Raw genomic sequence first — 22,381 nt, 5'->3', positions numbered from 1 at the left:
TAGTAATCAAAGACTGGAAAGTTGCACAGGTCACACCAATATTCAAGAAGGGCAATAGGTGCAATCCAATACATTACAGGCCTATGTCATTAATGTAGGTATGCAGCAGGATTTTTAAACATATATATTGTTCGAACATTCTGAATTACCTCGAAGAGGTCTATTGACAAACTGTCTACACGGATTTAGAAAACATCGTTATTGTGAAACACAACTAGCTCTTATCTCACAAGAAGTGTTGAGATTTCAAACTGATTCCGTATTTCCAGATTTCCAGAAAGCTTTCGACACCGTGCCTCACATATTGTCTCAGTTATGCGACTGGATTCGTGATTTCCTGTAAGAGAGGTCACAGTTCGTAGTAACTGACGGGAAGTAATCGAGTACTACAGAAGTGATTTCTGGCGTTCACCAAGTTATCTGTATATCTGTTATCTGTATAAACGATTTAGGAGACAATCTGAGCAGCCCTCTTCGTCTAGTAAAGTCATCAGAAGATAAAAACCTATTAGATATCTGTATGGTGAAGGTGGATTTATGGGGTATCATGGAGCAAAAGTTACACTTTAGGGCTGAATACTTGCATATACTGGTGGATGATTATTCCAGGAGGACATTCTGTTACTTTCTCAATAGTAAAGAACAAACAAATGATTTTTTCTGTGAATTTAAAACTTAGGTAGGAAACAGTATTGGTGCAAACGTCAAACCTGTTAGATCAGACAGTGGAACTGAATTCATTTCTCAGTGAGAATCGAATTGAGCATCAGATTAGTGTGTCCTATTGCGCAGGACAGAATGATGTTGTGGGAGGAACTAACATATTAATTTTTGAGATGTCACAGCGTATGTTATATGATTCTGGTGTGCCTAAGCAATACTGGGCAGAGGCATTAAATACAGCTATATACAGAAAGGACACAGGAGTTATGGAGTCTTTGAATAGTTTAAAAGTGTTTAGTAATCATGCCTTTCTCTGTAATCCAGATCAAAATAGAACAAAGGCGAATACTCAGTCAGTGGTAGATGCAGAGGAGACTGAGATACTGATGATGGACTCTCATGTTCCAGAAAGAGACAAACCCGAGGTTGTATCACGGATTCGAAGCTAAAAATCTAGGAGAAAAATAGCCCTGTTAAGTCAATCGACTGGCTGGGTGGTAAATTTATATTTGACCGAAGGTGTTACTCTGCAGATGTGCTGAAACTCTCTGTAATATGTTTAATAGAAACACCGATGTATGCTGGATTATAGATTTGGGATGTGTGGGGTGTTTAGGTCCAAGTGCCATATTAGGAACTTATGTTTTTTCTGTATATCTACATGTAAATGGGTAACCCAGGGCGTGGGCCCAGTTGCAGATTGCTTCTCTTATGGTTTCCAGGCCAACTATAATTTGATTTTCAATACTTCATTACAATTACTGATCGATTTAAAATGCTACCATAATCCACTCAATAAACTCTATAATCATGTGCATGGTTTAGCACAATAAGTCAAGAATTCCAAGTAGAGACTGTGTGTATGTACTGAGGTAGCGTAACTAATGGCGCGAAAACTATGCACACTACATTCAGAATGAGAGCATTTAGAGACTTCCAAAAACTTTATACACAATTTCAAACTTTTACGAAACTTTTTTCGTCGACAGCTCCATGTATCTGTGGCATTTTAATTTATTATCTGTTTACTACCAAATATATTCGCAACACATATACCACTGAATTTACCGACAAAAGTAAATCATCATTCGAAACATAGTTCCAGAGATATGACATGTCGCACATGATAACTCGATTCTTTAAATAATTGGGGTTGGGGGTTCACTGGCCAGTACTAACATAAGACCTGACATACAGTATGCAGCAATTATTTTAAGCTAATATAATTTTAAGTTTGTTATTGTGTACTTCAGGTCAGCAATAATGATTCTTCGTTACTCAAGGATAATATGTACTATGACATTGTGTTTAACAACGAAGATTGTAAAAACGTGCATGTAAATTCCTTTGTTACTCAGATTTTGGCTTTCACAATATGGGAGTGCCTTTCTGTTGGGGAAAATACACTTTCGTGATAGAAGACGAAACTGATGGACGTCAAAGATTGGAGTTGAATGCATAACTTTAAATTCTGCATCCAAAGAGATAGTGAATTTGAGGCAACTAAGAGGGCAACTTTTCAACAATAAGCATGAAAATCCTATACCATTGTTTACGAGAACCAGAATTCTATTAGACGGTCAGATAATACTATGTTGCATTCTACATTGAAAAACGTTGGTGCGAAAGAAAATTTTACTAGACATTGTGATACTAATGCGTGAATATAAGTAATATGAATGAAGTAATTGTTATTTATCTATGCCATTATAACTAGCAGCACAATGTCACACGTTTAAAACCAGTTTATTTGTTGACACGTCAGAGATATTAAACACAGGGTTGATAGTGTCCACAAAGCCGTCAATAGTGTTTACTGTATTTCGGTTTCTAGCAGTTCAGCTACTCCCATCAGCCACCTCGCTGAGAATATCCACGTGTAGTAAAGAGAGAGAGCTAAAATTTTGTTGGCCTCCAACTTCTGAAATGATCAGTATTAACTTGTGTCTTCTTGCAATATATTGTGACTTCCACAACTCCGCTCTGTATCTTACACGTAGAAAAGGTTTTGTAAAGTGGAGACAGCAGCCAGTGATTGCATCTTGTTTATTACGTTCCACATAGACAATATTTCCATTTAAATGCTGCACGAAACATTTAAGTGAAAATCTCCTATAATTCGTATATTACAGCGAAAACATTTAAATATGAAACGAGACGGAAATATTGCTTGATGAAGTATTTATCTCTAATCAACTGGTGTTAAAAATTAGTGTTCCCTACAAAACCGTAAATATACCGAAATGTAACAGTTAAAAAGAAGAACCATGCAAGAAGTCTGTAAGGTAAAACCTTCCAGCTCTGTTTACAAATCTTCATTATCTGACTGGTATTTGCGCTCAGCGCAATAAATAATTTAAATTGCGGTTTAAATTGTTTTGTTATATCGTTATGCTCCTGCAAAATCTGTAAACACCGCGAAGGAACGTTGTTCATTTATCTCGGATCCCTGTCAGGTACGGCTATTACAAGAGGTAGAGAAGATCCAATGAAGAGCGGCGCGTTTCGTCACGGGATCGTTTAGATAGCGAGAGAGCGTTACGGAGGTGCTAAACAAACTCCACTGGCAGACGTTACAAGAGAGGCGTTCTGCATCACGGGCAGATTTACTATTAAAATTTCGGGACAGCACTTTTCAGGAGGAGTAGGGAAACATAATATAACATTGACCACGAGGGGAAAATTCGAGAAATTAGAGCCAGTACAGAGGCTTACCGACAATCATTCTTTCCAGGCACTGTTCGCGAGTGCAACAGCGTTGGAGGGATAAGATAGTAGTACCGAAAATACCCTCCGCCACACACCATTAGGTGGCTTGCGAAGTATGATGTAGATGTATATGTATATGTAGAATACCGATGAGATACATGCGTAGGCGTCCATAATTTAAAATATAAAACACATGCCTAGAACAACACCAGGATAGGCAACACACTGTCATTCTGCTCCACTAAAACCATCACTATGCAAGTCAAGTTGTGTAAAAAGAAAAATATAGGCTGTATGAAATGCTTAAAATAAACTCAGCGGAATTCTACTTGACAGTATAATGGGAAGTCTTAGGCTTATTATGGACTATACTCAAAAAAATGGTTCAAATGGCTCTGAGCACTATGGAACTTAACTACTGTGGTCATCAGTCCACTAGAACTTAGAACTACTTAAACCTAACTAACCTAAGGACATCACATACATCCATGCCCGAGGCAGGATTCGAACCTGCGACCGTAGCGGACACGTGGTTCCAAACTGTAGTGCCTAGAACCGCACGGCCACTCTGGCCGGCTATACTCAAAAGACGGAACTTCTCCAGCTGCCATCATTCTACAGAACGACAAACTAGAGAACATTCTTCGCCGGCCGCGGTGGTCTCGCGGTTCTAGGCGCGCAGTCCAGAACCGCGCGACTGCTACAGTCGCAGGTTCGAATCCTGCTTCGGGCATGGATGTGTGTGATGTCCTTAGGTTAGTTAGGTTTAAGTAGTTCTAAGTTCTAGGGGACTGATGACCACAGCTGTTAAGTCCCATAGTGCTCAGGGCCATTTGAACCATTTTTCTTAGAACTTTCTTCGTAATAAGTATATGCTTAAAAATGAATGTTACAATCCTTTCGGCGTCAGGTATGATAAATATAAAAATGCACACGTTGAAATTATTAGCTACTCAGCTGCCAAAATATTACCCGTTTAGTATTACAAATTGAAACAAAGACGGAAGGAACGTACGTTGTGAAGACACCCGCAGCTGTATTCTGTAACCTTGGAAGAGAAACAGATATTGCATCATATCAGTAGGATTGAAGTCTATTTTCGGTCCTTTTGTGGCTCGGTCACGACAGGAGTACGTCACGCAATACTGCGACTTATAAACGGCCGACAGTCCCTGGTCTCAGCCATCCTTCAGCATCATGAGGGCGACAGTGGCAGTCCTTCTCCTCTGCCTTGCGGTGAGTAGGGCCTACTGACAAGTCTCCAATAAGTACCTTAACTTACATATTCTTCACCATTTCCTTAGTTACTTGTCGTGAAAACAGATCAATGTCAAAGATGATTGAGTCATGGTTTCGTCATCGTTCAGCGGGTTAATACAATAACTAATAGAATAGGGTACAAATTTTTAAAAGAATCTTGTTTCTTAGATATCTTAATTCTTCAACAACTATTTCAAAGGTCCAGAATAAGCACTTACAAACAAATTGACATGTACCTGAAAAGTACATATAATTAATGACTGACAGGATCCACAGTGTGCAACAAATTAATTGTTCACAGATTGTAACTACATAAATCTTAACTACAGACACTGAGATGTATTACACAATCCTGTCACAGGTGTCAGCATGCAGGTGCCAAGAAACGCCACCAGGTCCTCCTGGACCAACTGAAGGACCACAACCAACCGGACCACCTGGCCCACCGACTGGAGGACCTGATCCAACAGGTCAACCTACTGGAGGTCCTGAACCAACTGGTCCCCCTGGCCCACCAACTGGAGGTCCTGAGCCAACAGGTCAACCCACTGGAGGTCCTGAACCAACTGGAGGGCCCCAGCCCACCGGTGAACCTCAACCTACTGGAGAACCTCAGCCTACTGGACCACCAGGGCCACCCGCAGGAGGTCCTGGCCGCTTTTGGCGCGGTGTTTTCTAATGAAACAGCACAAATATCTAATTGAAACAAGTCTTCAATTTTGCCTACATGATGACCACTAAACTCTTTTCAGCTTATTTATAAAGTATTCTCATGGTACTGTTTTCATTCGTGTTTCATTAAATTAGCATTAAAAAAGTATTTGTTAATTTTTTACTCAACCTTAGAATTGTTGACGTGTAGAAGCTGAAGCAAATCTGCTATTGCGCAAAAAAATCTCTGCGAGAAACACACATTAAAAAGTATTTACTGGCGGAAGCAGGTGACAAAAATGATCAAGTTTAAAAATTGAAACTACTTGAATTCATGTTACTTTTAGATATTACCGTGTCATTAAGATAGAAATTTAAAATGTTGTGATAACTGAAAAACGAGAAGTTTACTTGTTCCTGGATTTTCAGCCTACGAGGCTTATTCGTTAGAATTGCTTCTTTTAAGACTTTCGGGATGCTCGAAACTTTTCAATAATGAGATTTTCACTTTGCAGTGGTGTGTGTGCTGATATGAAACTACCTAGCAGATTAAAGCTGTGTGCCGGACCGAGACTCGAACTCGGGACCCTTGTCTTTCGCGGGCAAGTCTCGGTCCGGCACACAGTTTTAATCTGCCAGGTAGTTTCAACTTTTCAATAGCTGTTTATCGAGGATCACATCCTGAAATAAATTCTGAAAGATGAATATACTTTAGTAGAACACGGATTGATATGAGGCAATTTTGAAAAGTTGCTGCAATTCATTATTATCATGGAAACATCGGGGTTACTTACTTACTTTCTTTGGAAGCACTAAGTACATTCCAGACCGGCAGAAGACCTGATTTTGATTTACAATAACATCCACCCATTCTTACGTACTGATAACTGTAGGTATCCAGAGTGGCAATTACTATCTCAGTGGAGTTTTTCTCATTGCGTAATATACAGATTGAGTCACCTAAAACTCATACCGCAAATATTGTGAAAACGGAGAGTGGTATTGGTACACGTTTTTCACAGAATCGATGTGGTAGTCAAGGGCTCGTATTGTCAGCATGTAATAATACTTAGAAAGTGTAGTTTTTGTTCAAGCTTACACTTTTTAAATGGGACAATGTCTTATTGACATTAACAGACTAAAAGTAGGGTAAATTAGAATGTCAGTGGTGTTTGTTTCAGGATTCTGTTGGGAGTCGTTTACGATTTATCGTATTTTGAAAATTTCGAGGATTGACACTTGTACAAGACCTGTGGTAGCCCACATTAAAGAACAACACAAGTGCATATTCTGGTTATGTGGATTCTGACCAATAACGAGGCAACTGACTATCACAGGTTGTGTTGAAAATAACCACCAGCAGCGGCAGTACACGCTTCCAATCTGGTATGGAACGACTGCTGCATACGCACAAGCATTTCAGAGGGCATGTCCGAGCAGACCCTAGTAATACGTCGTTGCATATAATCAGGCGTCGTTGGTATGTTTCTTATAGACAGCGTCTTTCAGCTTTTCCCGCAGAAAAATATCTATAAGTGTAAAATCTGGGAAACTGGCCATCCAAGGTATAGGTCCTCTGCTTCCAGTCCAACAATTTGGAAACAAGTATTGTAGAATGTCTTACAGTATGGGCTGGACAGCCATCAGGTTGGTGCCACAGGTTCCACCTAGTCTGCAGGGGGAACGTTTTCTAGCATCTGTGGAAGATGGTCTGTGAGAAGGCTGCGATACTTGCAACAGTGTTCCGTCTATGAAAAACGTGTCTATGAGCTGATGGTTCACTATCCCACACCACACGTTTACACTCCACGGACACCGACGTTCCTCTTTGCGATGCCAGCGGGGTTTGTCTACAGACCAATAGTACATGTTTCGGCGGTTTACCTGGCCATGATTAGTACTTGTGGCTTCATCACTAAACAAGATATACATTGTACATCTGGAATATGCTACCTTAATGCCTTCGAACAGAAGTTAATACAGTTCTCACAAACGTGTGTAGGCATCTCTTGACAAAAAAAGATGTGATAGGGATGCAACTTATGTGGATGGGGAATGCGAAGAACACTGGCTTCACTCATGCCACTTCATCGTGCGGTTCTGCTGGAGATAACGTGCGGATCAGCTTCAACAGCATGAAGAACAATAACTTCTCACTCTACTGTCGTCATTTGTTTCTTTCTGTTACACTGTCTAGATGTTACACTACCACTTTCACGTAACTGGTTTAACAAGCTGATACATAATTATCGATATGGTTGACGTTTATTCTGATGTCTTGCCACATACACGGCACAAGAACGGACTGCATGCTTCCTGCGCTCTCCATACACCATGAGCATGCAGGCTTTTTCTGCATTGGTAAATCCCATCATGACCTACTGCCTGGACTGTCACACACCAACTGACTAGGAAGTCGCAGTGCACTCAGGGAACACACAAGCACACTGTAAGCAAACGTGACAACATCGTACTTAGCAATTAACGCATGCTGAATGTTACAAACAAGTGTCAGTGTGAAAACTTTTCGAAGTACGATATCTTGTAAATGACTCCCACTAGAATCCTGCAACAAACACCATTGACATTCTAATTTATCCTACTTTTAGTCTGTTAGTTTCAATACACATCGTGTGTGGAAACTTTTCAAAGTATGATATCTCATAAATGACCCGCACTGGAATATTGCAACAAATACCACTGACATTCTAATTTACTCTGCTTTGGTATGTTACATTACATTACTGCTTGTTCCATGGATCTTGAATACGACATTTCGTAACGATGTGGAATATGTCAATTAAACATAAGTTTGCTTTACACAATAGAATTAATTTTCTTTATAGTTAGCACTTCATGTATAAGGTTTATCTATTGAGTAGAAGGAGTTGTCACTCAGAAATTCTTTTAATTTGTCTTTAAATGTTGGTTGGCTATCTATCAAACTTTTAATAGTATTTGGAAAATGAGCAAGGATATTTGTGCCAACATAATTCACTCCTTTCTGTGCCAAAGTCAGAATAGTGAAGACCATACTTTGTTCTAGTGTTGTAACTGTGCACTTCACTACTATTTTTGAATTGGAATGGGTTAGTAATAACAAATTTCATAAGTGAATATATGTATTGCGAATATAGTGTGAATATCCCAGGTTCATTCAATAAAAGTCTGGAAGGTGATCTTGGGTTGGCTCGAGGTATTATCCTGATTACACGCTTTTGTGGAATGAATACTTCTTTTCTTAATGATGAATTGCCCTAAAATATGATGCCATATGAAAGCAATGAACAAAAATAGCCATAGAAGGTTAACTTACTGATATGTTTTATCATCAAAATCATCAAATTTGCAATAACCCTAAGAGCATAAATAGCTGAACCTAAAGGTTTCACCAGCTTATCAGTGTGTTTCTTCCAACTGAATTTCTCATCAAAGCACACACCCAGAAATTTTGAATATTCTGCCTTAGCAGCAGACTTGTGTTCAAATTCTATATGTATCAATGGTGTTACGCAAATTACTGTGTGGAACTGTATATATTGTGTTTTTTCAAAATTTAGTGAAGGTCCATTTGCAGAAAACCAACTAATAATTTTCTGAAAGACAATATTTACAATTTCCTCAGCTGATATTTGTTAACAGGCGTTGTTACATTCAGAAAAGTGTATGTTTGCACAAAAAATACACTTTCCAAGTATTATTATAATCTGTTTATTGGCTAATAATATGAGTGCCTGATTACCAATCCATTCCGTGAAAACCGCACATCAATAGCGTTTTCCATAAGTGCAATATTTGCGGTGCAAGGTTTAGGTGATTTGCCCTGTAGATCGATTGAGTTATATAATCTACTGGGTTAACACCTTATTTTGAAGTTATGTAAGGCAATGCATCTTGGCAATTTGTTCATAAATTCCTAGGACAATATCATGAACCTCTTATTACAGCTCAAAAACTTTTTATGGCGCAAAGTAATAATACTAGCACATCCTTAAATCTTAATTTTGGGCTATTCTGAAATATTATCTTTTACTCGTAACGTAATAGCTATATACTGTGATAACGTGGGCTGGGGATAGAAGAATGAAAGGGGATGCCATCTGGTAGAAGTTTGATCTGAGCATAATTAAATCGCTGTAAGTGTTTGGTTCAAAAATCATACAATAATGTTGCGACCTAGAAACACTGTAAAGTTGCGACCTAGAAACACTGTAAAGTTCCGGATGGTGTACGCAGAATGATTCCATGGTGATGTTACAAGAGGACTCTGCTCCAAAACGACCAAGTCGAAAGTTATAGGCGAAAATCCTTGTGATATCTCTGACAGTGGAATACATGTACGATTATTACATGGACCAACACAAGAAACAATATCCACCAATGATGGGTTACTGTAAGGGCTATTTCTATAGGCACTTGCTCGGTGGAAGAGATGTGTTTCAAGTAGCGAAGGTGAACAAGTGCTCATATCTCTTAAGGTACGCACTATAGAGCCCATGTTTACAGGACTTTTTTCCTTGTTTTGGCCCACGCTACCAAATCTAAAGGCAGTGTTCCACTGTCGAAGGTATCAGAACAATATTCGCTTACAAGTCTACTAGGTCGTTTCTAGACTAGGGTCCCTTACGCCAAATTGATATATTTGCCCTTCTCCATCATTCCAGAAAGTTGGTAAAACCATCAGAAAATCACGCTGTACAATATTACCGGTGATTTAGAAACTATATTTTAAACTCCAAAACATTCCCTGAGACATGTGTAAAGTCTCAACGTAACTAATTTGTTATGTATTCAATAAAATGAAGAAATTGCAGAAATGAAGTAAATTACAGAGATGGAATGTGGATAAAGTGAAAGAAACGTAACTTGTCGAGATTTTCAAATAAAGCATTAGGCAACAATTGATTGAAATAGGTGAAAGGATTACATTAGAAGAGAAATGCGTAGCTTTGTAGGGTGAAATAGTAGAGGGAACAGAGGATGAAATAAGCAAAAGGCGAGGCCCAGTAGAAGTGCTTGAATAACACACGAGATACTTCATTTAACTGACAAAATGAGGAATTACAAAAATGAAAGAAATGAATCAGATAAAAAGGGATATGGACGTCTGAAAAACAGATTGAAATGAAGTGCAAAATGGCTAAGCGGCAATGGATAGAGCTGTCGCCTATAGCAAAATTAAAACGGACTCAGGGAGAAAAGACGAGCTATTGCATGAAAATTAAGAGCTCAGATGGCAAGCCAATACCAAGCAATGAAGGTAAAACTAAATGTTGGAAGCAGTATGTAGAAGGAACATGACAGGCAAACGAATTTGAAGACAATGTGGTAGAAAGGGAAAGATGTAAAACAGGAGATGTGATACTATGACAATAATTGTCAGCACATTGAAACATCTACGTCGAAACAAAACTCCTGGAGCAGACGACATTCTCTCAGAATTACTAGGATCCTTTGGAGAACCAAACATTACCTAACTATGCTGCCGTCTTATCCGCACTAAATATGAGACAGTGGCAATACCTTCGTACTCCAAGAAGACATCAATATCTCCAATTCAAAAAAGACAGGTGCTGACAGTTGCGAATACTACTGAACTATCAATTTCGTAAGCCATGGCTGCCAAATATTGATACCAATTATGTACACAAAAATAGAAAACCTGATGAAACTCGACCTTGGGGAAATCAGTTTGGGTTCTAGAGAAATGTAACAACACGCGAGTAAAACCTGACTCTAAGACTGTAGATTTGGAGAAAGTTTCTCACCTTGTTGACTGGAATATACTCTTTGAAATTCCGATGGTAGCAGGGATAAATGCAAGGAGCGAAAGGTTATACACAACTTGTACAAAAAACACACAGATTTTATTACAGTAACAGAGAATAAAAACGAAACAGCAGCGTTCTTCTATCCCCACCCCACGTTACCACTGTATATGACTATTACTTGAGCTATTGAGCAATTTGTATAGGGAATCAAGGAGAAATCTGGACTTTAAGTTCACGGAGATTCAATCAAAATTCTTAGGTTTACCGATGGTATTGTAATTGTCTCAACTATGGCAGAGGACTTATATGATCAGCTGACCAAAAAAGAACAAAGTCTCGATAAGATTTTATGAGATAAATTCAGCAAACATAATAGAGGGTAATCGAATTTAGTAGAATTAAAATCAATAGATGCTTGGCGGGGAGTTAAATTAGAAGTGAAACACTAAGAACAGTAGATGAGTTTTATTATATGAGTTGTAAAATAAATAGAGATGGTATGAAATTCAAACTGGTGGTAGTAAGAAATACATTTCTGATAAAGAGGAATTTGTTAACATCGAATGTAAATGTAATTGGCAGAAAGACTTTTCTAGGTGTTTGTGTGAAGTGTAACACTGTAAAGAAAAGAAATGTGGATCGTAAACAGCTCAAACAAGAGGAGAGTAGATGAGTTTGAAAATAGGGGTTACAGAACAATGCTACGTCTAGATGTACACATCGAATAAATAATGAGAAAGTGCTGAATAAAACCGAAAAAAAGATATTTTTTCATAACTTGACTAAAAGGTGGTATCAGATGATAGAACACATCCTGGTGTGTCAATGAATGTTCTGAATGGTACTGGATGAAACAGCAGGGTAAAAATTGTAGAGTGAGACCACAGCTTAATTATAGTATGTAGCAGGTACTGAGAGAGGGAGAGACCTGCACAGGATAGACTAGTGTGGAGAGCTGATTTCAACCAGTCTACAGAATGCAGACCATCACTAAAACAACAACTATAACAATAATATTCCTTAAAGCAAAACTCAGACGATAACTGAAAGTTAGGTCCTATTTTTTTCAAAATCCTGTACCTTACAGCACCAATACAAACATAAACAAGACTACGAATTTCGGAAAACGCAGCTCCTCTAAAATCCCTGTTGTTTTCACGGTTAACATGCTCCAAGAAATATACAGGGGTTGTACTAAAATATAGAATCTGCACGGGAAATGGATGCTTGGAGATAAATGCTGATGCTAGCTAAGCCTGCAGATTGTGCTGCTGTACCACGAACGGCAATTGTGAAATCTCCTCAACATGCTGAATCAATTGTAGTTAGAGCAGAGTTCTGCGCAGTTCAGAGAGCACTAAGTCGAAGCTAAGCTATTTCGAAAGAAGGCAGGTTATTGATGCTCGTCTTTTCGATGCTTCTGTAACCATGATAATCGAAATGTTCAGTGTTTCAAGATACACTCCTGGAAATGGAAAAAAGAACACATTGACACCGGTGTGTCAGACCCACCATACTTGCTCCGGACACTGCGAGAGGGCTGTACAAGCAATGATCACACGCACGGCACAGCGGACACACCAGGAACCGCGGTGTTGGCCGTCGAATGGCGCTAGCTGCGCAGCATTTGTGCACCGCCGCCGTCAGTGTCAGCCAGTTTGCCGTGGCATACGGAGCTCCATCGCAGTCTTTAACACTGGTAGCATGCCGCGACAGCGTGGACGTGAACCGTATGTGCAGTTGACGGACTTTGAGCGAGGGCGTATAGTGGGCATGCGGGAGGCCGGGTGGACGTACCACCGAATTGCTCAACACGTGGGGCGTGAGGTCTCCACAGTACATCGATGTTGTCGCCAGTGGTCGGCGGAAGGTGCACGTGCCCGTCGACTGGGACCGGACCGCAGCGACGCACGGATGCACGCCAAGATCGTAGGATCCTACGCAGTGCCGTAGGGGACCGCACCGCCACTTCCCAGCAAATTAGGGACACTGTTGCTCCTGGGGTATCGGCGAGGACCATTCGCAACCGTCTCCATGAAGCTGGGCTACGGTCCCGCACACCGTTAGGCCGTCTTCCGCTCACGCCCCAACATCGTGCAGCCCACCTCCAGTGGTGTCGCGACAGGCGTGAATGGAGGGACGAATGGAGACGTGTCGTCTTCAGCGATTAGAGTCGCTTCTGCCTTGGTGCCAATGATGGTCGTATGCGTGTTTGGCGCTGTGCAGGTGAGCGCCACAATCAGGACTGCATACGACCGAGGCACACAGGGCCAACACCCGGCATCATGGTGTGGGGAGCGATCTCCTACACTGGCCGTACACCACTGGTGATCGTCGAGGGGACACTGAATAGTGCACGGTACATCCAAACCGTCATCGAACCCATCGTTCTACCATTCCTAGACCGGCAAGGGAACTTGCTGTTCCAACAGGACAATGCACGTCCGCATGTATCCCGTGCCACCCAACGTGCTCTAGAAGGTGTAAGTCAACTACCCTGGCCAGCAAGATCTCCGGATCTGTCCCCCATTGAGCATGTTTGGGACTGGATGAAGCGTCGTCTCACGCGGTCTGCACGTCCAGCACGAACGCTGGTCCAACTGAGGCGCCAGGTGGAAATGGCATGGCAAGCCGTTCCACAGGACTACATCCAGCATCTCTACGATCGTCTCCATGGGAGAATAGCAGCCTGCATTGCTGCGAAAGGTGGATATACACTGTACTAGTGCCGACATTGTGCATGCTCTGTTGCCTGTGTCTATGTGCCTGTGGTTCTGTCAGTGTGATCATGTGATGTATCTGACCCCAGGAATGTGTCAATAAAGTTTCCCCTTCCTGGGACAATGAGTTTACGGTGTTCTTATTTCAATTTCCAGGAGTGTCTGTTCATATTGAAGATTTATAGCGTATACAAGAAAACAGGAAAACATCAGCCTTAAATCACAACATAGACTAAATGATTTGTTGAATGATCGTGAAAGATGGTTACTGAAGAGGACTGTGATGAAAAATAGGAGAGCAACAGCTGTCGAACTGAATATTGCTCTCGCGAAGCGAGTCAGCACCAAAACAACGTTATGGTAGTTCCATACGCAAAGAATTGCAGAGCGAGCTGAAATTTCAAAACAACACATCAGTGACGCGAATACCCATAACAAGCAAAGTTACTGCCGAAGCCACAAAACCTAAACTATGGAGCTATTGGAAAAAGTCATTTAGTCGAATGAGTCTTGTTCCACACTGTTTCTAAACTGTGGCCGAGTTTGGGACCAAAGAGTGAAACATGGCGTTGGTTCAGTGATAATTTGGGCAGCGATATCGTGGTCTTCCATGGGCCCGGTGGCCTGACAGGTCGCATTTCTGCCATGTGGCCATTATAGTAGATGCATATCATGGTACAATGTTCGTTTCCCAACGGTGATGCTGCTGCTGTGTTCCAGCATGACAGGATCCCAGTTCATTCAGCTCGCCTCGTCCAGGATCGCTAGAGTTCATACAACGAAGCACCAAATAAACTGGGCATGCGTATTCAACACTGGATATACACTGAAGCACCAAAAAAACTGGGCACATGTATTCAAATACAGAGATATGGAAACAGGCAGAATACGGCGCTGCGGTCGGCAACGCCTATGTAAGACAAGTGTCTGGCGCATTTGTTAGATCGGTTACTGCTGCTACAGTGGCAGGTTATCAAGATTTAAGTGAGTTTGATGAGTTTGACCATGGTGTTATAGTCGACGCACCAGCGATGTGTCATAGCGACGAAGTGGGGATTTTCCCGTACAACCATTTCACGAGTGTATCGTGAATATCAGGAAGCTGGTAAAACATCAGATCTCCGACATCGTTGTGGCCGGAAAAAGATCCTGCAAGAACGATGACTGAAAAGAATCGTTCACCGTGACAGAAGTCCAACCCTACCGCAAATTGCTGGAGATTTCAACAAGGGTCAGCGTACGGACCATTCCACGAGCCATCGTCGACATGGGCTTTCGGAGCCAAAGACCCACTCGTGTACCTCTGATGGCTGCACAACAGAAAGCAGTACGCCTCGCCTAGACACGTCAGCACCGACATTGGGCTGTTGGTGACTGGAAACATGTTACCTCGTCGAACGAGTCTCGTTTCAAATGTTATCGAGCGGATGGACGTGTAGGGGGTTGGAATCCATGGACCCTCCATGTCAGCAGGAGACTGTTTAAGCTGGTGGAGGCTCTGTAATGGTGTGGGGCGTGTGCAGTTGGAGTGAGATGGGACTCCTGATACGTCTAGATATGAATCTGACAGGTGACACGTACGTACGCATCCTGTCTGATCACCTGCATGACAATGCGACACCCCACATGCCCAGAATTGCTACAGAGTGGCCCTAGGAACACTCTTCTGAGTTTAAACACTCGAGACGTGAACATTATTGACTATATCTGGGATGCCTTGCAATGTGCTGTTCAGAAGACGTCTCCATCCCTCGTATTCTTACGGACATACGGAGAGCTCTGCAGGATTCACGGCATCAGTTCCATCCACCAGTACTTCAGACTTATAGCAATGATGCTCATCTCAAGCTCTAAAGAAGACTCGTTTATTTAGTATAGGTAAATAAAAATATAAGTCTACACGAAGACACGGTCTTCGTACAAATGTATAGTGGCCAGCGGTAACATTGCATTACCTACGCGGCTCACAAAGAACAAAGGTTGTTGTTGTTGATGTTTGTTGTTGTAGTCTTCAGTCGGCTGGTCTATCCTGCCCAAGGCTCTTCATGTCTGCGTAACTACTGGAACATGCAAGACATGCATCTATGTGTACTTGGTTTCTGCTGGGTGTTTCCGTAAATGCGTGCAAAAGTGTAACAGGACAGAGACAATGCTCCCCTGAGCAATTTCAAAGAGGAAACCTGTGGTCGGAGAAGCCAGCTTAAGGAGATATGGAGGTAAACTTGTTTACCGCTTCGTCTAACATTACTGTTTTCCAGCTTATTTGCAACTAACATGCGTTCAACTTTGCACGTATTGTGCTGTTTATTTACATGTACATTCTTTATTTCCTGCGAGGAAAAAAGGAGGACGGGCCTGATTATCAGGAAGTCATGATGCGGGTTTTGTTAAATATGCTTGTCCATAAGGCGGCTCTGTTGTATCGTATTTGCCTTGTCCCATGACGGAACGTTCTATGAATCAACGAAAGACCCAGTCGTTACTCAGTGCTATTCATAGACGTACACTACAATAGGATGGAGCAGTACTGGTACAGTATTTCCTGGTCACTGGATTGGAAGTGGATGTGATATTCTATGGCCTACGAGTTCACCAGGCAGAATCCCCCTGATTATTTGCTATGGCGATATTTATAGTCACTTGTGTATGAGAGCCCAGTGGATACGGAGATGGAATTAGTTACCAGAATTGTAGTTGCCTGTGATGTGATTCGAAACACACCAGGGATATTTTTCAGGGTGCGTCAGAATCTTGTTCAGCGATGCCACGCTTGCATTGATGTTGATGGCCGTCAGTTTCAGCTCGTCTTGTAAGATACTGTACAGAAGGTACGTTCATCGTGTCAGTGATGGTATTTTCGGTTAACTAATGTCAATAAAAAAGTACACAGTAATGTGATTTTATTTCTATTACCTCCCTAAGCTAGCTTCTCTGATCCCAGGTTCACTACCTCAAATTTTTCAGTGGAACATCCATTATGCCCTGTTAAATTTTTGTACGCTCTTACATATATTCAAACCTTGATCTACCTCTACAATATTCAGCACACACTTCCCTCTATTTACAAACCAACGATTCACTAATTCCTCAGGATGTGTCCCGTCGGTCTATTCCTTCTTTTAGTCTTTTAGTCGCAGTGCGCCATAACATTATTTTGTCGTTTGTTTGATTCAAAATCTCTTCATTCGTCATTCAATCTATTCATCTAATATTAAAGATTCTTCTGTAGCCCCACCGTACTGCAATAGCCTTGCAAACAGAACTACAGACCATCAAACATATCGCTTCCAGCAATACCTTATAGCTCTGCCCTGATTGATAATGTACTACGAAAAAGAAAAATATACTCAAAATTACGCCACATTTGTATGCTGGCCAAAATCACTCACTCAGTAATTACAAAACCAGATGCAAAATCCCATACACGAGTATTGGCAACATTTTAGTCAACGCCACAGAAAAGTTAATGTCTCGTAACTACAGACCTGCATTTTATGATACCAAAAGCGTATCAAAAATTTTTATTCGGTAGTAAAGGCAAATTGCAACCCTTGACACAGAGTGGTGTACTTAAAATCACTTGCAAGCAATATGAAAAAGTGTATATTGGTCAGTTAATCAGATCTTAGCAAATCAGGCTACATGAACATGACAGAAGCTGGATATTAAAGAAGCAGAGTCTACCATTCCTCACCATCTGATGAGAAAACTACTGATGTTATGTAGAATGTGAAGTTTTATAGGCTGTCAAAAAAAGCAGAAAGATAACCATATTGGAAGTACTGGAAATCAACAAACACATGATTCAGAATGGCAGCCTAATATTAAATGATCAGATCAATTTCCGTTTTCCTCTTTCTAGATTAAAACGGTAAATCATCTTATTTCTCACGAGTTTTTAAATTTGTCTCCACATAAAAACATTGTTTACCGCGTTTTTCAGTTAATGTAATTATCTCTATGTAACAAAAAATGTAATGTTTTGCTATGTAAATACTCTGTCATTTTCGTATCATCTGTACAAATAGCATCTCTGTAAATCGCACATCATGTTTATCTCTGTTTGCGACATTCAATTGTCACCTGAAGATGACCTGAGAAGCTGAAAGCCCGTTCGTGTCCAAATAAATATAATTTTGCTGGACAGTGTTGTGCCAAGCACTGACGGAAAATTCAGTTAGTTTTATATTACTTCTTCCCTGAACCGTTTAGAGTCTTCGTTTCACTTCCATACAAGGGTACAACTCTATACAAATACTTCAGAAGAGACTTGGTAATAAAAACGAATTTCCCTTTTACAGAAAGGTTACTACTTCGGACATTGTAAGCCATTTTGTTGCCAACATATAAAAACTCATCTACTCCTTTAATGTTCAATTTTCTGATCTAATACCATCACTGCTGCCTACATTCCATTACCCTTGTTTTATTATTATTATTGTTTTAATATTCATCTTACAAGCTCTTTTCAAGACACTACCCATTCCTGTCAACTGTTCTTCCAGGTCCGACGCAGATTGTTCACTGTAGGCTACAGACTGAATAACGCAAGAATAGGCTACGACTGTGTCTCACTGATATCTCGACTATTACTTCCCATTTCATGTCTTTCAACTTCTGTGGTGATAGTCTGCTCTCTGTACAAGTTGTAGATAACCTTTCACTAACTTAGTATTATCCCTGCTCTTTCTGGAAATTCAAGTAATGTATTCCATCAACAATATCAGAAGTGTTGGTTGGTCAGCTGCTCTCATCCACGCAGCAGTAGTTCAGAGCACACCGTTTCGTCTGTGAGTTCGCGTTTTAATTACAGCATATTTTACAATTCCTCCAACTTTTGTATAGCTAGGGTCTGTGACTACTGGGTTCAGATGCGAGATGAGGTGATGACACTTCCCTCGCAGCTCCAGGCTATGCTGGCTTTGGTCCCACAGCTTGAGACTGTTGCTGATGCGCATCGATGTGGAGGGCTGGACTTGATAATACATGGTGCCTCCAGCACATTCCTCAGGTCCCCCAGTCGGTCCAATACTGTGACGCCCCGAGTAATGCCCACATTGGGGATGAACCCTCAGCTGTGTTTGAGTGGTGGGTCGTTTCAAGGTGTGGCAGGCAGTGAAAGATTTTTCTGGGGGCCTATCAAAGGGCCTCCCCAGTTCGTCTGACGAACAGGTTTTTGGCACTATCTGTGGATGACAGAGGCTCTTTGACAGATGTAGTCGCTCGCTCTGAACCAGATGAAGTCTATTGGGCCACAAGATGGGCATTCAGTGAACGTGGGTATACTGTAGCTGTGAGTTCCGATCTCAACCGCATAATGGGGCCCCTTAGGAACATGGCTTACGAAGGAGGGGAAGTGTGCACTCTGTGTGCACATCAGGAGACGTCATTCCGGACGCATGATGATGTGTGTTGCTTTAGATCAGAAGAGATGTTCTCAGGTTTCGAACAGCTAGGTGAAGTGGTAAAGACTGCCAGACTTGCTTGCAAGTTAGGCAGAGCTCGCGATCTGCAGCATCGTGGACAGGACCGACTGCCTTTGGTACAGAGCCAAGTGGAGGACTTGAACCAGAAAATCAGTTTTCAGGATTGCGCCATAGGGTGGTGTGGTTTCGGGTTCGTACACGCAGGGGGCTGCTACACGGGTAGTCAGGCCTTTATGGAATGAACTGGGCCGTTTTGTACGTTAGAGGATCTTAGGAAAGTGCAGAAAGGGCTTCAGTTTCATAGGGGTGTAGCAAATCACAGGAAGAGGGTAGGTATAGCAACAATCAATATTTTGGTTATTAACTGTCATAACTGCGTTGCAAAGGACCAGAGCTGCAACGGTAGTAAAAACCACTGAAGCTTAAAGCGTCATAAATACCGAAAGTTGACTAAGCCGGAGTCAGTCTCAATTTTTGCAAAGGACCTAACATATTTAGAAAGGAAAGATTAAATAGAAATTGTGGCCGCATTTTTGTTGCTGGTTATAGGTAGTTTATCTTGTAGCGAAATTGATGTGGATGGAACCTGTGAATTAGTATGGATAGAGGTTACACGTAACATTCGAAATAAATTAATAATTGGTTCCTCGTACGGACCCCCGCGTTAGATGATACAGTCGCTGGAGAGTTCAAAGAAACCTTGAGTCTCATCACAAGTAGGTACCCCACTCATATAATTGTAGTCGGCGGTGACTTCAATCTACCCCCAATTTGTTGGCGAAGATACGTATTCAAAGACGGTAATAGGTTTCAAGCATCGTCAGAAATTGTACTAAATGCTTTCTCCGAAAATTCTTTTGAGGAGTTAGTTTAGGAGCCCACTCCAAGTGTAAACGGTTGAGAAAATATATTTGACTTCTTAGCAACAAGTAATTCTGAGGAAATATGCAGCGTCATGATGGTTATACAGTGGCATTAGTGACCGCAGGATCGTTGTAGACACTTAATGAGACAAATCGACTTAAGAGATGAGAAACGTGCTGGTTTTCAGGTGGACTGTATTTGACTTCTTATCAACAAGTAATTCTGAGCAAATTGGCAAATTCATGATGGTTACAGTGGTGTTAGTGACCACAAGATCGTTATAGAGACTTTATGACACTAACCGACTCGGGAAATGTGCTGATTTTGAGATGGATTGTGTCCATCAGCTGTGTTGACGCCACTTTACGGTGTGACGAGCTCCGGGCTATAAGCTCTTGATAATTACCGTATTTGCGGAAGCGAAAGGAAGTTAATGCGAGAGTAACCTCTGTGTTGACGATACTACTCTTTACTGATGTAGCACCCTTGACACTGGGTTAATAATACTTTTTACTGTGGCTTGAGATACTGGAATAGGGTCCGGGGCGGATCTAATTGTACTGCTGCACTGCCATCATTACGAAATTAGTTAGAGAATTAAGTTTGTTTAAACGCTGAGGCGTAATATCTTGTTAACAGAAATACGAAAGTGCTTGTTTTATTAAAGAGAACTAGCGTATAAATAAACAGTTATTCAAAGGCGAGCAGTTTTATCATTTTACCACCTTGGAAAATTTGGACAATATTAGACATTCCTCTCTGCGGCATTATAAGTGTTAGCTAGAGCCTCCACGGTCCGGTTCCTTCACAGTAGGTCATCTTTGCATTGAAACTGTAGTTTGCTAAATTTTCTCCCCCAAAAACCGAGATGTTAACATTCATTCATCCCAGAGTGTGATAAGAGTGTAGGTGCCCACGCATGTCTGACATGAGAAATAAGATTTTCGGGAGACCACAGCTTCTAATAGCTACCACCTGATCATTACGGCGACTATACAAACCTACATCACACAAGTAAACTTATTAAACATAAGCAAAGACGGACAATCCTGAAAGCTTAGATACGTTTAAAGGCTCTCATAATGAAGGGGAAAAACTTCTTTGTGAAGTACATTAACATTTAAGTCAGATAATATACATTCGAATTTAACATTTCAAGTTTAATATTTATTGAAGTAAATCGGAATTTAAATTTCTCTCCCTTTATTTTTCTCGTCATATAAAAGCAAGACTGAACAGTGCGACATCCAATCCACCAAAAGTAAATAAAAGTACATCTGTTTAAAGAAACACACTAAGATTCGCTTGACGCCTTCCAAAGACACAGCCTCCACTTCTTCCCAACTATGTTAGTGTAGAGATATAGTATCTGAGGCAATTGAGACTTTTATAAAAAACAAATTAATAGAAGACTGTGTTAATCCCCCGTTGTAGGCAAAACTGGAACACTGTTGCAGAAGCAACGAAAAAGCAAACCATATTTAAATCAATACTAAACCTCCACGACTGGTGACGTTTTACTGAAGCTCAAAACTTAGTACGGACTTCAGTACGAAATGCTTTTAATAGCTTCCACACGTAAACTCCGCCTCAAAATTTTCCAGAAAATCCAAAGAGATGCATCAGCGGCAAGACACAATCAGTGCCTTGACTACACGATACCAGTGATAGTAATACCGATGACAGTGCCACTAAAGCGGAGTTATTAAACAGAGATTCCCGAAATTCCTTCACAAAAGAAGACGAAGTTAATATTCCAGAATTCGAATCGAGAACAACTGCCAACATGCTAACGCAGAAGTAGATATCCTAGGTGTAGCGAAGCAGCTTAAAGCAATTAATACAGGCAACTCTTCTGATCCAGATAGTATACCAATAAGCTTCCTTTCAGAGCATGCTGATTCAATAGACTCACAATTAGCAATCATATACAGCCTCTCGCTAGACGAGAGATCCGTACCAGAAGACTGGAAAATTACTTCTGAAAGGAAATAAGAGTAATCCGCTGAATTTCAGACCAATATCAATAACGTCGATTTTCAGTTGGCAAATATGCTGTGTTCGAACATAACGAGTTACGTCAGAGGTAACGGTATATTGACGCACCGTGACGACGGATTCAGAAAATATCGTTCTTGTGAAAGACAACTAGCTCTTTATTCCCACGAAGTAATCAGGGCTGTCTACAGGGGATCTCAAATTTATTCCATATTTCTAGACTTCCTGAAGGGTTTTAACACTATTCTTCACAAGAGACTACTAATCAAATTGCATAGCGATGGGGTATCGCCTTAGTTGTACAACTAGATACATTATT

The 22,381-nt window shown here is 41.0% G+C and overlaps 1 protein-coding gene across 1 annotated transcript; it reads left to right on the top strand.

Moving 5' to 3' along the window:
• Positions 1–4,484: 4,484 nt before the first annotated feature.
• LOC124596186 (proline-rich protein HaeIII subfamily 1-like) lies at positions 4,485–5,452 on the top strand. The gene is made up of 2 exons (XM_047135227.1): positions 4,485–4,608; positions 4,994–5,452. Exons 1-2 carry the CDS (start codon positions 4,570–4,572, stop codon positions 5,309–5,311), a joined length of 357 nt encoding a protein of 118 aa, XP_046991183.1. The 5' UTR covers positions 4,485–4,569; the 3' UTR covers positions 5,312–5,452.
• Positions 5,453–22,381: the final 16,929 nt, after the last annotated feature.

The sequence above is a fragment of the Schistocerca americana genome, chromosome 2, assembly GCF_021461395.2.
Source record: "Schistocerca americana isolate TAMUIC-IGC-003095 chromosome 2, iqSchAmer2.1, whole genome shotgun sequence".
Lineage (NCBI taxonomy): Eukaryota > Metazoa > Arthropoda > Insecta > Orthoptera > Acrididae > Schistocerca > Schistocerca americana.
This window is presented reverse-complemented; position numbering and strand designations above follow the sequence as displayed.

What these genes read in the sequence shown, in the direction of transcription:
- LOC124596186 (XM_047135227.1), top strand. Translation starts at nt 4,570, where the DNA reads ATGAGGGCGACAGTGGCAGTCCTTCTCCTCTGCCTTGCG. An exon ending in TCCTTCTCCTCTGCCTTGCG is followed by an intron (nt 4,609 to 4,993) that starts GTGAGTAGGGCC and finishes ATCCTGTCACAG; the next exon opens with GTGTCAGCATGCAGGTGCCA.